The sequence below is a fragment of the Mastigoproctus giganteus genome, chromosome 6, assembly GCF_048544385.1.
Source record: "Mastigoproctus giganteus isolate SK-2022 chromosome 6, ASM4854438v1, whole genome shotgun sequence".
NCBI lineage: Eukaryota > Metazoa > Arthropoda > Arachnida > Uropygi > Thelyphonidae > Mastigoproctus > Mastigoproctus giganteus.
Window position 1 is genome coordinate 229,543,731 of NC_143580.1, and position 17,444 is coordinate 229,561,174.

At 39.5% G+C, this 17,444-nt stretch overlaps 1 protein-coding gene across 1 annotated transcript in view; it reads right to left on the bottom strand.

Annotated features, from left to right (window-relative positions):
* RyR (Ryanodine receptor) overlaps window positions 1-17,444 on the bottom strand; it is an 841,404-nt gene that overhangs the window by 66,938 nt on the left and 757,022 nt on the right. The window contains exons 91-92 of the mRNA XM_090376454.1: window positions 16,727-16,853; window positions 25-111 (exon numbers count right to left, since the gene is read on the bottom strand). Coding sequence (XP_090232580.1) covers window positions 25-111; window positions 16,727-16,853 — 214 coding nt within the window. The remainder of the gene's footprint in view (window positions 1-24; window positions 112-16,726; window positions 16,854-17,444) is intronic.

Here is a 17,444-nt window from a genome sequence, read left to right on the forward strand (position 1 = left end):
TTTGCATTAGCTTAATGAAATTACCTTGAAGAAGAGCAGCATGAAGTTGATGCAGAAAGCCATAACCAGAGCAACATACTTCATTGTATAAAAGTTCCTGGCCAAAAAACTCTGTAAGAATAAATAACAAGATTAATAACTAGCATAAAGTTTTATTTTTGTAAAAATAAATGCAAAAATTTCCAAAAATAAATACAATTTTTACATATTCAAAATATTCATAAGGACAAGTTTGGATGCAGAGTTAAATTTCAGATTATGCAGGTGCATAATCTGAAATTTATGCATAGTGATTGCACTATGCATAAATTCATTTTGGCAGCCTTGAATAAGTTATCTGTCATGTCAATGTGATTTCCATTAAATATTTGTGTTACAATGTAAATTTTATTCTGCATTTGAAAATTATCATACATCACTGGAGCCATTCTTCTCTGGCTTCTAATCATGACCTCTTATCAAGAGAAATTTACACTGGATCATCACTTTGCCAACAACAGTCTCATATTGCTAGCTGCCACTGTTGCCAAACAAATCATTCTTTCAATTATAAACTGAAACTGCTCAAATTATAAATGAAAACATGCTGGTATTAGAAGAAAGTAAGCAGCTAAATGTATACTAAAAGATAATGGCTCACTAAAAGTGTGAGATAGTTGGAAACAAAGGTATAATGCGAGTAGGAGAGGAGCCTCCGTAGCCAGGTGGGAAGGAACAGCAGTGCATAGCACACGCTTCTTGATTAGACCGGGGGTTTGAGCCCGTCACCACAAAATACGGAGGATGCGGAAAGGTCAGTGAATGACCACCACATATCCCGGAGCAATATGGCCTTAGTTGCTAATGCTCCTAAAAACCAAATTACAAACAAACAAACAGTGAGTAGGAGTAATCTACAGATCAGGTAATTGTGAAGATTATGACAAAAGCCTCTACATGCAAAATGGAATGGGCAAGTAAGCGTCAATGTCTTATTATGGGTGATTTCAATTTGCCTCTAATTGATTGGAGTAAATGGGAAGGAAACTCAACATGGGGAACAAAATTTTTAAATCAACTAGATGACTCATCATCACCCATGAATCAGATGACATAACAGGGCTGACAGTAGAGGAACCAGTAGCAGGAAGTGATCACGGAGTTCTACGGCGGATGATGATGAGAGAAGTCGATCACAGTAGTAAAAGGCAAAGGAATGGGTTTTAATTTCAGAAAAGGAAATTATGATGCCTTAAGTACTACATGGCCTCTATTAACTGGGTAGATATCGCACAGAGAATGAATACAATTGAACTGTGGTATGCTTTTAAAACATTAATCACAGATGCCTTGAATTCATATTTACCAGTAAAAAAAATACTCTACGAGGAGGGTTCCAAGTTGGATGAATAGTGAAGTTACCACATTACTTGAGCAGAAAAAGGTGGCATGGAAAGGTTACAGAGCAATAAAAAGTACTGAAGCCTATAACAGCTATAAGATGATCTGTAATAGAGCCACAGAAAAGGTTCAACAGGCAAAGTCAGTTTATGAGAAATCACTAGCAAACAGAGCAAAGAGGGGGAGATAAGGAATTCTTCACATATATAAATGACAAGAAGAGCAGGACAAACAAGATTGGACCTTTACATAAGGGAAAGAGGATAGTATTAAATACACCAGCTGCTGTTGCAGATGAACTCAATTATTTTGCATTGATATTTACAAATGAAAAACCTTTTGTGGCAATGGGAATTGTTTGAGCGAAGTTGAAAAATATGTAATTAATGATATTGAAATTTCGCAAGATTATTTAATGAAAAACCTTTCGAGCCTACAGGCCAGTAAGGCTCCTGGAGTTGATGGAATATACCCTATAATCTTAAGGGAGGTGGCAAGTGAGTGCATTGAACCATTGAGGCTAATTATGCAAGCATCACTAGACTCTGGGGAGATTCCGTTGGATTGGAAAAGTGCCGATGTATCTCCCATACATAAGGGTGGCTCTAAGAGTGCAGTGGGAAATTATCGACCTGTCAATCTGACTTCAGTGGAAGTCAGATTGACAGGTCGATAATTGACAGGCTGAGTTTCCTTGAGAACTGAAATTCTCAAGGATACTCAGCATGGTTTTGTAAAGGGAAAATCATGTTTAACAAATCTGGTTTGCTATTTTGAAAGGGTCACTCACGAGCTGGATTTAGGGAATAATTTCGACATTGTTTATTTAGATTTCAGCAAAGCTTTTGGCTCAGTCCCACAATGGAACAGGTTGGAATCACTGGGAAAATCCTTAGATGGATAGCAGGATGGCTTCAAGGCAGGAGGCAGAGGGTTGTGATAAATCGCTATTCCTCAGATTGGGTTGATGTAAGAAGTGGGGTTCCCCAAGGATCAGTATTAGGACCACTGTTGTTTTTAATTTTCATAAACGACATCAATGAAGGGATAGTGAGCGTGATGTCTAAATTTGCAGATGATGTTAAAATTGGTAGAGTAGTTAATGATCACTGTCAAGCTAAGCTTCTTCAGAGAGACCTAGATAGACTTCAGGAATGGTCAGAAAAATGGCAGCTATGCTTTAATCCAACAAAGTGTAAGGTATTACACCTGGGAAACAGTAATCCCAAAATAACTTATTCACTTGGTGGAGTTCAACTAAACCCAGTACTGGAGGAAAGGGAATTGGGTGTTACGATACGGTCAGACATGAAATCTGAGCATTTTGCAAGGTTGCAGGTTGCAAGGAAGGCCCATGGTGTCCTATCGATGATCTATCGAACTTTTGCAAGTAGAGATAGGGACGTTATAATCCCATTATATAAGGCTTTTGTTAGATCACATTTTGAATACTGTGTTCAAGTATGGAGACCGCACCTAAAGAAAGACATCGAGCTTCTTAAAAGGGTGCAAAGACGGGTAACTCGCCTGGTGAGATCAACAAAAGGGTGTCCTTATGAAGAAAGACTTTGAATATGTGGGTTGCAGAGTTTGGAAACTAGACACCTTAGAGGAGATTTGATTGAGGTGTTTAAGGTTCTGAGAGGTATCAGTAAAATGAATGAGGATGAAATTTTTAAGATTATAAATGATGCTAGAACTAGGGGACATAAATTCAAGTTACGGGAGGAAATGTTTAGATTGGACTGCAGGAAGTTTTATTTTAGCCAGTGAGTTATAAATTACTGGAATAAGTTGCCTACATGGTGGTGGAGGCTGACAGTTTGGGGAAATTCAAAGATCATCTGGATAGTACCTTCGGGTGAGGGAAATGCATAGGATGATAGGTTGAATTTCCTTTTCTTTTATTAATTATTATTATTATTTTTTTTTTTTTGAACCAGAGTGCTAATGCTCGATACATTCTATGTTGATATCAATATTTGTAAAAAAATAAGAGAAGTTTACCTCAATACAAAGGGTACTAGGAAAGTTTTGCAATACAGCTTTGTTTATTTAATTTTTTCAAAGTAATTTTCTCTACATTCAATACACCTCTCCATCCTCCGAAACCAATCTTTAAACCAGTTCTGCCAAGTTTCACTAGGGAGTAAAGCACACTCGTTGTCCCAAGCCCGTAGAAGGTCCTCATCACTGGAAAACCGTCTCCCTTTTAGCTTCATTTTCACATGCGGGAACAGTGCAAAGTCGCAGGGAGCAAGGTCTGGACTGTAGGGAGGGTGCTCGAGAAGTTTCAGTCCTGTCGTGGTCAAATATTCGGTGCAGGCTTTGGCGCCGTGAGCTGCAGCATTATCGTGATGGAGGTACCAGGTGTCCATTCTTGACTTTGGCCACAGGTTCTTCATAGATCCAATGACTTTAGGCAGGCATTGTTCAGTATACCACTTAGCTGTGACTGTCTTCTGTGTGTCCAAAACGACACGTTCCACAATTCCACTCGATTTGAAAAATACAGCTATCATTTTCTTCTTTACAGATCGGGATTTTCTGACAATTACGGGTGTGTCGTCATCATCAAAGACCCAAACTTTGTTTTGAGCCTTGGTCGGCAGATCGTAATAGTACAGCCAAGTCTCCTCACCTGTCACGATGTTGTTCACATACCGAGATTGTCCCTTATCAAACTTTTTTAACATCTCCCGGCACCAAGTCACACGTCGTGTCATCTGCTCTTCAGTCAGTTGATGCGGCACCCAGAGAGAACAAAGTTTCTTCACGTGCAAATGATCTCGCAGAATCGAACGAATTGCTGGTGCATTTAGGCCCAAAGTATCCTCTATCTGTTGGTAGGTCACTCGCCTGTTTCGTCAAGCATTTTCCTCACAGCAGTAACGTTTTCCTCCGTAACTGACGTTCGTGGACTTCCCGGCCTCTCAGAATCCTCCAGAGTGAAATTTCCCCTTTGGAATTCTCTATACCACCTGAATATCGTTGTACGATGTGGACAATCATCATCTAGTGCAAGAGTCATTTCTTCTAAGCACTGGTCTATGGTTAAACCACGCACGAAATTATACCGCAAAACTGTCCTTATCTCATTTCGTGACCACGATGCCATCGCAAGCACTTTACACTCTCACTACTAATGAATAACTGAGCCCAATCGACTTGGCGCGGCGGCTACTATGCACGTATGAACATGTCTCAACATGCAGCAACAAGCAGCTTCCTGTGATTCATTGTTGCGTCATATTGCAAAACTTTCCTAGTACCCTTTGTATGATATGTAGAACACTTTCGTATGATATTCTCCAGAAATTAAAACAAAAACAATTAAAAAATTAAAACGAAAACAATTTTAAAAAAAAATCGAAAATCTTACATTACAGTAAAAAAAAATTAAAAATCAAATTAGCACAATTAAAAATTAAGTAAAAAATTAATGCCAAAACCACTCAGGTCTGGTTCCAGCATTGGTAGCAGCCATTATACACAAACTACCCATAGTTCTAATATCCAGATTAGCTGTGATGGTTTTCACTGCCTCAGTGCTTCACTCAAAATATGAACATAAACAACAATCTCTCTGAACTCAAAACTTTGATCTTAACATATCATTTTGCTCTATGAAATTTAAAAGAAACCTGGCTCAATGAAAACTCTGCAGATCTTTTGGCTTGAAAATTTTAGATACATTTGTAGTACGTTCTAGATTCCTTTTAACAAAGCAATCCTGCACAATTACTTCGACAGCCACATCAACTATAAACCAGATTAATTAGAAAAATGTTGATTCTGAGGTAGAATCCTCTTTTTTTCCCAATAAGAATATTCTCCTAAAATATATAAAAGTTCATCTATTTGTTTTAATATATATCTTGGAAATCTAATATGCTGTGACTTTATCCCATCTCTCAGTTGAAGTATTGGATACATGCTTACTTGGACCAACCTTAAATACAGTTATCAATTTATCACTTTAAGGTCAATAACATCCAAGAATTTCAACTAGTCTCCCATGTAAATGCAGAATTGGTGCTTTTCTTATTCAAAACTATTTTAGAGCAGATGTAGTCAACCTTTTTCATTAATGTGCCACATTTTCGTTCTACTGTTGGCATTCGTGACAAGCAGATGTGCCTATTAGAGCTCTTCATAGATACAGTACAGAAGTATAGATAAGAGGGGATTACAGAAGTAGAGCAGGATTTCAAAGGTTATTTAGTATATTGTAAAATTTATTTTAATAAGTTTTTTTTTTTTTTTCCTGTAATAGTTTGATTTTTTTTAATATTATAAATATAATTATTTGAAAGTTTTTTTATTAATAATTAGTAAATTTTATAATGGTTATTACGAGATCGGCCTTGAACACTTCGTCAGAGGATACAATGACTCATATGGAAATAACCGATGGCGATTCCTGGGTGAGTCATGATTTTATCCCTTGCAGAACCTGTGGCATGTATTCCAAGGTCGACCTAGTAGATAATACCTAGCTCACTTGGAGATTCTTTTCTTTGTCACCGTTCTAAGGAGTGCACCAATCCTAAGTTACACTTTGGTGCACTACTAGAACAATTTGAATCACTGAAAAATCGGTGCTTGCCCTCAAGAATAATGTAACTGGGAGCTCGTCAGGGACTCAAGACTCTAGCAACATACCAAGGGATGCATCTCCGATTCGGGCCCCAGAACAGAATAACTAGGTGCAGACTACTCTGGTTCGAAAGGACTTAGTTTTATTAGGGGACTCCATTGTCAGGTAAACAGGAAATATTTTTTGTAATAAGGATAGGTGGACAAGAACTAGGGTATGTTTGCTGGGAGCATCTATTAATGATGTCACCAACAGAGTGTCAGATTTTAAAGGGGGTAAAGAGAATATTATTATTCATGTGGGGACTAATGATATTAAGCATACACGATCTGATGATTTGTTAGACAAATATAGGACCATGCAGAAGAAATGCCGCAAGTTAGGTCACAATGTCTATGTGTCTGCAATTCTGCCTAGGCACAATAGGAGAGATTATATGCTGAAAGCCTTGTGGATTAACTCAAGACTTGAAGGACTCTGTAAGGCTTTTGGGGGTAAATTTCTATCAGCTTGGCCTGCACTTGTAGGTAGAAGGAATTTGTTTTGTAGAGACGGGATACATTTAAACAAAGGTGATGAAAGAGTTTTTGCCAGTATCACTGAGGATACATTAAAGGTTCAGGGAAACTGCTAGTTTAGGGGGACAAGGGTAATATAGATACGCATTTATCTGATAATATTGGTCAAATTAACGCTTGCTCATATCTCAAGAGTTCTTGTTTTTTACCGCAAGAGAACATATATTAGCAAGATGTTCTGAGGGCAGCTAATAACAATAAGTCTTAACTGTTTGTATAGTAATGTTAGAAGTGTTGTCAATAAAATGAGTAAATCTGAACTGCTTGTTAGGACAAGTAACGCTGACATAATAGGGCTTACGGAAATGTGGTGCCACCCGAAGATATGGGATGACGAGTTTCAGTACGGTATGTATAATGTATTTAGGAAGGATAGGGAAGGTAGAAGGGGATGGTGGGGTCATGCTTCTTATCAAAAGCAGCCTGAGCACGATGACAGCCTTCCCAGATTTAAACATTTTGCATGCTAATATAGAATCTGTATGGTGTGGGGCAAAGGAATAATGAGAGTGAAGTAATCTACAGGCCAGGTGATTGTGAAGGTTATAATGAGAATCTCTACATGCAAATGGAATTGGCAAGTAAGTGTGAATGTCTTATTATGGGTGATTTTAATTTGCCTCTATAATTGATTGGAGCAATTGGGAAGGAAACTCCACACGGGGGACAAAATTTTTAAATCAACTAGATGACTGCTATTTGTATCAACATGTCAGGGTAAGTACTAGAGAAAAGAAGTTTCTAGACCTCATCATCACCCATGAACCAGATGACATAATAGCGCTGACAGTACAGGAACCAAGAGCGGGAAGCAATCACGGAGTTCTACGGTGGATAATGAAGAGTGAGGTGCAGTAGTTAAAGACAAAGGAATGGGTTATAACTGCAGGAAAGGAAATTACGACGGCTTAAGGTGCTTGAAAAAAAAAGCCACGAATTAGGGTTGAATTTGAAAGTGTCTGCAATTCTGCCCAGACACGATAGGAGGGAGTATGTGATGAGAGCCTTGTCGATCAATTCGGCCCTGGAAACATTGTGCAAGGCTCAAGGGGTAAAACTTTTTTCAGCCTGGTCTGTACTTGTTAACAGGAGAGACTGCTTCTACAGGGATGGGATACACTTAAATAGAAAGGGTGCAAGAATATTTGCTGATGCTATCGAGGCAGTGTTAGGTGGGTCGGAAAACTGCTAGCTTGGGGGGGGGGATACAAGGACTAATAGATTAATAGTAGCCACTGGCAGAGGTGAAAGTAATTCTTGCACTGCTTCTATTTGAATGAGCAGCAGCCCTGGAAAACAAGTTGCAGGATATTTCAGAGACTGCTGGGAGTCATTGCGGTACAAGTAAACTCATGGGTTGTGTTAGGGTAGCTAAAAATAGGAACAGGTGCATGTACACCAATGCTAGGAGTTTGGTAAATAAATTCGATGAATTTGAGGTATTGCTCAAAATATCAAAGGCAGATATTGTTGGGATATCAGAGACGTGGTGTCACACAGATATAAGGAATGCAGAACTGGAATTTGGGGAGTACAATGTGTACAGAAAGGATAGACAGGATAGGAAGGGAGGAGGGGTTATGCTATTAGTTAAGAAACACATAAAATCCAAGGAAGTGAAACCAGTGGACATCGCTGGTCAGTGCAGTGTCGAATCAGTTTGGTGTGACATAAGCATTGGGAGATCAAAATTGAGGGTAGGAGTGTGCTATAGGCCTAATGACTCTGATGAGTATAATCATCAGAGTCATCAGATGATTATACTCATCAGAGGATGCGGAGGATGCGGAAAGGTCAGGGAATGACCACCGTGAATATGCGGTGGTCATTCCCTGACCTTTCCGCATCCTCCGTATTTGGTGGTGACGGGCTCGAACCCCGGTCTAATCAAGAAGCGTGTGATATGCACTGCTGCTCCTTCCCACCTGGCTACGGAGGCGCCTACTCTCTAAGAAACACATAAAATCCAAGGAAGTGAAACCAGTGGACATCGCTGGTCAGTGCAGTGTCGAATCAGTTTGGTGTGACATAAGCATTGGGAGATCAAAATTGAGGGTAGGAGTGTGCTATAGGCCTAATGACTCTGATGAGTATAATAAGAAACTGTACAGGGAAATAGAGTGGGCCAGTAAATCAAAGAGTCTTATTATGGGGGATTTTAATTTCCCAGATATTGACTGGAATTTGTGGGTTGATCACTCACACAGTAGCAAAGCTTTTGTGGATTTATTTGATGATTGTTTTCTACATCAGCAAGTTCGGGAGGCAACTAGAGGGAGTAATACTTTTGATCTGATTATCAGTAGTGATTCTTCATGCATTAAGAATCTGCAGATAAAGGAACCACTAGGTGGCAGTGATCACAGTGTGCTCAAGTGGGATTTACTCAAAGAGGTAACTACCATCAGGGGTAAAGGGAAGGGTTTTTGCTTTTGTAAAGGCGACTACGATGGTCTGAGACAGTATTTAAATTCTATACAATGGGACCAACTGATGATGTTACCAACAGCAAATTCAAAATGGGAAGCATTCAAAGAACTTATCTTGGAAGCTACTAGGCTTTACATACCAACTAAGAAATATTGTTCAAGGTTTAGGCCTAAATGGATGTCAGATGAACTAATGAAACATATGGCAGAGAAGAAAAATGCATGGGATACATATAAATTAACATGTGACACAGAAGCCTGTGATAGATATTAGCATTAGCATTAGCATTAGTAGAGGCATATGATGCAAGAAAGCAAGCTTATTCAGCATCAGCCAAAAAAAAAAAAAAAAAAAAAAAAAACCACTCCCATTTCACCCCTCCGTTCGTTCGAAATACCTGTCCAGTTGAGCTTTAAATTTGTTTAGGCTATCAACTTCAACAACAAGTGATGGAAGTCGGTTCCACCAACCAACCACCCGCTGGCCAAAGGCAAATTTCCGCACATCTATCCGACATCCGTCCTTCCGCAATTTGAATTTATGCCCTCTGAGGTGATTATTCTGAGCAAGATGAAGAATCCCATTGGCATTGAGCATGCTCAAACCATTCAAAGCCTTATACACCTCTATCAGATCACCTCGCCGGTGCCTAGTCTCCAGACTCTGTAATTTGCAAAACTTAAGCCTTTCTTCGTAAGAGCAACCCTTTGTTCCATTCACTAATCTTGTTGCCCTTCTCTGTACCCGTTCCAGCAGCTCTACATCCTTCCTGAAATGAGGCCTCCAGACCTGTATACAGTACTCAAGGTGTGGCCTGACCATTGCCTTATACAAGGGAATAATCACATCCTTATCCCTGCTAGAAAAATTCCTGTATATCATTGACAAGACACCATGAGCTACTCTTGCAGCCCGTCTGCACTGCTCAGAGAACTTCATATCTGCCTGCACAATTACCCCCAGGTCCTTTTCATTCTCCACCACTGTCAGTGTAGTACCACAGAGTTGATACGTTGCTCTGGGGTTACTGTTTCCCATATGTAGTACTTTACATTTGTCAATGTTAAACTTCATTTGCCACCTCTCAGCCCATCTGTTCAACCTTTCCAGATCCTGTTGCAGCAGCATAGCATCAGTAGTGTCCTTAACGACCCTGCCAACCTTTGTATCATCTGCAAACTTGGACATTAAACTTGATATACCATCATCAATATCATTCATAAACACCGAAAACAACAACGGACCCAACACTGAACCTTGAGGAACTCCACTAATAACATTAGTCCACGTTGAGCAGTGTCCATTGATTACCACTCTCTGTCTTCTGCCACTCAACCATCCCCTTATCCATAGCAGCAATTTGCCTCCAATACCACTCTGCTCCAATTTGTGCAGCAGTCTTCCATGTGCAACAGTATCAAAAGCCTTTCTAAGATCCAAATATATAATATCAAAGTTATTCCTTGCATCCAGTTCTTTTGTGACTACATCATAGTATCCAATCAAATTGGTCAGGCAAGACCTGCCCTTAACAAAACCATGCTGCGTCTGAGCTATAACTGAATTCTTGTCTAGATGATCCTGCAGTGCTTCTTTAACCAGTGCCTCCATTAATTTACCTGGAACAGAAGTTAAACTAACAGGTCTATAATTACTTGTGTCAGCCTTTGATCCTCCTTTGTGAATTGGGGTTACATTTGCACATCTCCAGTCTATGGGTACCTCCCCTGAGTCCAAAGAAGCTCTCATAATTATGGCTAGGGGTTTGCATACTTCCTTTGCTGCCTCCTTTAATATAACTGGATAGATCCCATCCACCCCAGGTGCCTTTTTTATGTTTATCCTCAACAATCTCTCCTCCACTTATCTCTCAGTTATTACAAAATCATCCAGCTCACTGCCCATGTTTACTTTACCTACATCATTCTCCTTCCTGAATAACTCCTCATGCGTGAATGTAGATGCAAAATACTCGTTTAGATTGTTAGCCATCTGAGCAGGATCCTCAACCGTTGAACCATCAATATCCAGTGGACCAATCTGATTCATTCCTTTCCTTCTCGAGTTCAAATATGTAAAGAACTCTTTTCTGTTTTTCTTTGCATCCTTTGCCAAGGATTTTTCGTAGTCTGCCTTTGCCTGCCTAATCTCCTTTGTGACTTGGTTACAGACCAACTTATATCTATCATAGGCTTCCATGTCACCCATTAATTTGTATGTATCCCATGCATTTTTCTTCTCTGCCACATGTCTCATTAGTTCATCTGACAACCATTTAGGCCTAAACCATGAACAATATTTCTTAGTTGGTATGTAAAGCCTGGTAGCCTCCAAGATTAGTTCCTTGAATGCTTCCCATTTTGAGTTTGCTGTTGGTAACATCATCAGTTGGTCCCACTGTATAGAATTTAAATACTGTCTCAGACCATCATAGTCGCCTTTACGAAAACAAAAACCCTTCCCTTTACCTCTGATGGTAGTTACCTCCTTGAGTAAATCCCACTTCAACACACTGTGATCACTGCCACCTAGTGGTTCATTTATCTGCAGATTCTTAATGCATGAAGAATCACTACTGATAATCAGATCAAGAGTATTGCTCCCTCTTGTTGCCTCACGAACATGCTGATGTAGAAAACAATCATCCAATAAATCCACAAAAGCCTTGCTAGTGTGCGAGTGACCAACCCACAAATTCCAGTCAATATCTGGGAAATTAAAATCCCCCATTATAAGACTCTCTGATTTACTGGCCCACTCTATTTCCCTGTACAATATCTTATTATACTCATCAGAGTCATTAGGCCTATAGCACACTCCTACTCTCAATTTTGAATTCCCTATGCTTATGTCACACCAAACTGACTCGACACTGCCCTGTCCATCGATGTCGACTGGCTTCACTTCCTTGGACTTTATGTGTTTCTTAATTAATAGCATAACCCCTCCTCCCCTCCTGTCCTGTCTATCTTTTCTATACACATTGTATTCCCCAAATTCCAGTTCCGCATTACTTATATCTGTGTGACACCACGTCTCTGATATCCCAACAATATCTGCCTTTGATGTTTTGAGCAATACCTCAAATTCATCAAATTTATTTACCAAACTCCTAGCATTGGTGTACACACAGGTATACATGCACCTGTTTCTATTCTGGTCTGTATTCTATTCTGGATATAAGCTGGTCTGTAACCAAGTTACAAAGGAGGTTAGGCAGGAGAAGGCAGGTACGAGAAATCTTTGGCAAAGGATGCAAAGAAAAACAGCAAAGAGTTCATTACTTAACTAAACTCTAGAAGGAAGGGGATGAATCAGATTGGTCCACACTTGATATCGATGGTTCAACTGTTGATGATCCTGCTCAGGTAGCTAACAAACTAAATGAATATTTTGCATCGACATTCATACATGAGTAGTTATTAAGATAGGGGAATGCCAGAGGTGTATTCAACTCTGGCAGTAAGCTAGATAATCTTGTAATAACTGAGAGTAAACTGGAGGAGAAATTGTTGAAGATAAACACAAGGAAGGCACCTGGGGTGGATGGGATCATCCAGTTATATTAAAGGAGGCAACAAAGGAAGTAAGCAAACCCTTAGCCATAATTATGAGAGCTTCCTTGGACTCAGGAGAGGTACCCATAGACTGGAGATGTGCAAATGTGACTCCAATTCACAAAGGAGGATCAAAGGCTGACACAAGTAATTATAGACCTGTGAGTTTAACTTCTGTTCCAGGAAAATTAATGGAGGCACTGATTAAAGAAGCACTGCAGAATCATCTAGACAAGGCTTCAGTTATAGCTTGGACACAGCATGGTTATAAAGTCTTGCCTGACCAATTTGATTGGATACTATGATGCAGTCACAAAAGAACTGGATGCAGGGAATAACTTTGATATTATATATTTGCATCTTAGAAAGGCTTTTGATACTCTTGCACATGGAAAACTGCTGCACAAATTGGAGCAGTGTGGCATTGGAGGCAAATTGCTGCTAGGGATAAAGGGATGGTTGAGGGGGAGAAGACAGAGAGTGGTAATCAATGTACACTGCTCATCATGGACTAATGTTATTAGTGGAGTCCCTCAGGGTTCAGTGTTGGGTCCATTATTGTTTTCTGTATTTATAAATGATATTGATGATGGTATATCAAGCTTAATGTCCAAGTTTGCAGACAATACAAAGGTTGGCAGGGTTGTTAGGGACACTACTGACGCTATTCTGCTGGAACAGGATCTGAAAAGGTTCAGCAGATGGGCTGAGAGGTGGCAAACGAAGTTTAACATTGACAAATGTAAAGTACTACATATGGGAAACGGCAACGTATCAACTCTATGGTACTACACTGACAGTGGTAGAGAATGAAAAGGATCTGGGGGTAATTGTGCAGGCAGATATGAAGTTCTCTGAGCAGTGCAGATGATATACAGGAATTATTCTAGCAGGGATAAGGAGGTGATTATTCCCTTGTATAAGGCAATGGTCAGGCCACACCTTGAGTACTGTATACAAATCTGGAGGCCTCATTTCAAGAAGGATGTAGAGCTGCTGGAACGAGTACAGAAAAGGGCAAAAAGATTAGTGAATGGAACAAAGGGTTGCTCCTACGAAGAAATGCTTAAGTTTTGCAAATTACAGTGTCTGGAGACTAGGCACCGGCAAGGTGATGTGATAGAGGTGTATAAAGCCTTGAATGGTTTGAGCTTACTCAATGCCGATGGGATTCTTCCTCTTGCTCAGAATAATCACCTGAGAGGGCATAAATTCAGATTGAGGAAAGACAGATGTAGGATAGATGTGCGGAAATTTTCCTTTAGCCAGCGGGTAGTTGGTTGGTAGAATAGCCTTCCATCCCTTGTTGTGGAAGTTTATAGCCTAAATAAATTTAAAGCTCAGATGGACAGGTATTTTGAACGAACGGAGGGGTGAAATGGAAGTGTTTTTTTTTTTTTTTTGGCTGATGCTGCATAAGCTTGCTTTCTTGCATCATATGCCTCTACTAATGCTAACATGGCCTCTCTTAACTGGGTGGATATCTCACAGAGAGCGAATATAATCAAACTATGGTATACCTTTAAAACATTAATCACAGAAGCCTTGAATGCGTATATGCTATTAAAAAAATACTCCACGAGGAGGATTCCAAGTTGGATGAATAATTAAGTTGCCAGATTACTTGAGCAGAAAAAGACAGCATTGAAAAGTTACAGAGCAATAAAAAGTATAGAAGCCTATAACAGCTACAGATTGATCTGTAATAGTGCTACAGAAAAGGTTAGGCTGGCAAAGGCAGATTTGAGAAATTGCTGGCAAAGAGAACAAAGGGGAGGATAAGGAATTCTTCACATATATAAATGCAAAGATGAGAAGAACAAACAGATTGGGCCCTTATATAATGGACATGGGATAGTATTAGATACCCCAGCTGAAGTTGCAGATGAACTCAACAGTTGCTCCAGGGGTTCACATCTGGTGAATATGGGCTTGGCACACCCAGGGTTCTCAGCTGGATATCATCATTCTTTTCTTCCTTGGTGATTCTCTTCTACTTCTGACTTCTGAGCTGGATATCATCATTCTTCTCTTTCTTGGTGATTCCCTTCTACTTCTAACTCAGAATTTTTTTTGGCTGGTGCAGCATTAGCCTCGGGCTTCCTTGCACAATATGGCTAATAATAGTAATAGCATTAACATTAGTAGAGGCACATGATGCAAGAAAGCAAGCTTATGCAGCATCACCCAAAAAAAAAAAAAAAAACTCGTCCATTCCAAATACCTGTCCAGCCCAGCCTTAAATTTATTTAGGCTATGGAAGACAAGGGATGGAAGTCTATTCCATCAACCAACTACCCACTGGCTAAAGAAAAATTTCTGCACATCTATCCTACATCTGTCTTTCCTCAATCTGAATTTATGCCCTCTCAGGTGATTATTTTGAGCAAGAGGAAGAATCTCATCGGCATTGAGTAAGCTCAAACCATTCAAAGCGTTATACACCTCAATCAGATCACCTCACAGGTCCTGGTCTCCAGACACTGTAATTTGCAAAACTTAAGCCTTTCTTCGGAAGAGCAACCCTTTGTTCCATTCACTAGTCTTATTGCCCTTCTCTGTACTCAGTCCAGCAGCTCTACATCCTTCTTAAAATGAGGCCTCCAGACCTGTATACAGTACTCAAGGTGTGGCCTGACCATTGCCTTATACAAGGAGATAATCACCTCCTTATTCCTGCTAGAAAAATTACTGTATATCATTGACAAGATACCATGAGCTACTCTTCAGACCATCTACACTGCTCAGAAAACTTCATATCTGCCTGCACAATTTCCCCGGATCCTTTTCGTTCTCTACCACTGTCAGTGTAGTACCACAGAGTTGATATGTTACTCTGGGGTTCCCTTATGTAGTACTTGACATTTGTCAATGTTAAACTTCATTTTCCACCTCTCAGCCCATCTGCTTAACTTTCCTAGATCCTGTTGCAGCAGCGTACTGTCATTGGTGTCTTTAACAACCCTGCCAACCTTTGTATCATCTGCAAACTTGGACATTAAGCTTGATATACCATCATCAATATCATTTATAAATACAAAAAACAACAATGGACCCAACACTGAACCCTGAGGGACTCCATTAATAACATTAGTCCACGATAAGCAGTGACCATTGATTACCACTTTCTGTCTTCTCCTACTCAACCATCCCTTTATCCATACTCCACTGCCACACTGCTCCAATCTGTTCAGCAGTCTTTCATGTGCAACAGTATCAAATGCCTTTCTAAGATCCTAATATATGATATCAAAGTTATTCCCTGCATCCAGTATGACCACATCATAGTATCCAATCAAACTGGTCAGGCAAGACTTTCCCTTAAAAAACCCATGCTGTGTCTGAGCTATAACTGAAGTCTTGTCTAGATGATCCTGCAGTGCTTCTTTTACCAGTGCCTCCATTAATTTTCCCGGAACAGAAGTTAAACCAAAACCGTTTCCCAAAGTGAGAGTTATACTATAACTGCTTTAGTGGCAATTAGCATTAGTAGAGGCATACGATGCAAGAAAGCAAGCATATGCAGCATCAGCCAGAAAAAACCTGCTCCCATTTCACACCTCCGTTCGTTCCAAATACCTGTCCAGCTCAGCCTTAAATTTATTTAGGCTATCAATTTCCACAACAAAAGATGAAAGTATGTTCCACGAATCAACTACCTGCTGGCTAAAGGCAAACTTCTGCACATCTATCCTACAACTGTCTTTCCTGAATTTGAATTTATGCCCTCTCAGCATTGAGCATGCTCAAACCATTCAAGGCTTTATACACCTCAATCAGATCACCTGGTAGGTGCCTAGTCTCAAAACACTGTAATCTGCAAAACTTAAGCCTTTCTTCGTAAGAGCAACCCTTTGTTCCATTCAGTAATCTTGTTGCCCTTCTCTGTACTCATTCCAACAGCTCTATATCCTTCTTAAAATGAGGCCTCCAGACCTGTATACAGTATTCAATGCTGCTACACTTAACTATCCAATTGGATAGTGAAGCAACAGCACTGGAACAGTTTGTAATCTTTCTATAGAATCTGACAACATATACTAAGAGTGGAGTCATAAAATTTTCAAAAGCCTGGTAAGGTTGTCATATTTATAAGGTTCTACCATAATTAAATAGAATTAAAATATTCTGCAATATTTTTAATGTCACAGGAATCAAAAATATACAAAGCTAAAACAAACCACAATCTTCTGAGAGTATTCACTGAAGTCTATTGCTACAACTGGTGGAGGTGGCTCAGCAGGTTTTGCAGGTTCTGGTACCATCATCATGGGCATTGGTGGCAGTGCTTGTGGTTTTGGTTCAGGCCTTAAGAGAGTTTAGAAAATTTGTATTTTCGAGAAAATTCCAAAATATTAAATCACACAGTTATCATTAAAATATGACACCAACTGATTTTCTATAAAATACTCAACAAAATGTATTCTCTAGTAACATGTTTATATTATTTAGGAGGGAGGTTTATTTTGGAATTTTAGTTTTCTCTCTCTCTCTCTCTCTCTCTCTCACGCGCACACACACACACACACACACACACACACACACACACACACACACACACACACACACACACACAGTTTATTAATATATTACATTGTGGAAGGTACAGTTGCCCTCAATAAATCAATGATGCTTACTGGTTGTTACTAATATACAACCAGTAATAATAATAATAATAGTAATAATGTCCAATATATGTGATGATAAGCATACCTATTCTATTATTTAGAGGCCAAATGACAGAAAAACTATAATGTAAGAAAGAAAAATTCAAAAATGAAAACTTAAATTACACGGAACTAACTTATATAGTCATGACATCATAAGCATGACACCATAAAGCATGTGCATGATTTAATATTCTCATGTAGCTCTGTAGACAAATATTTCAACAATTGG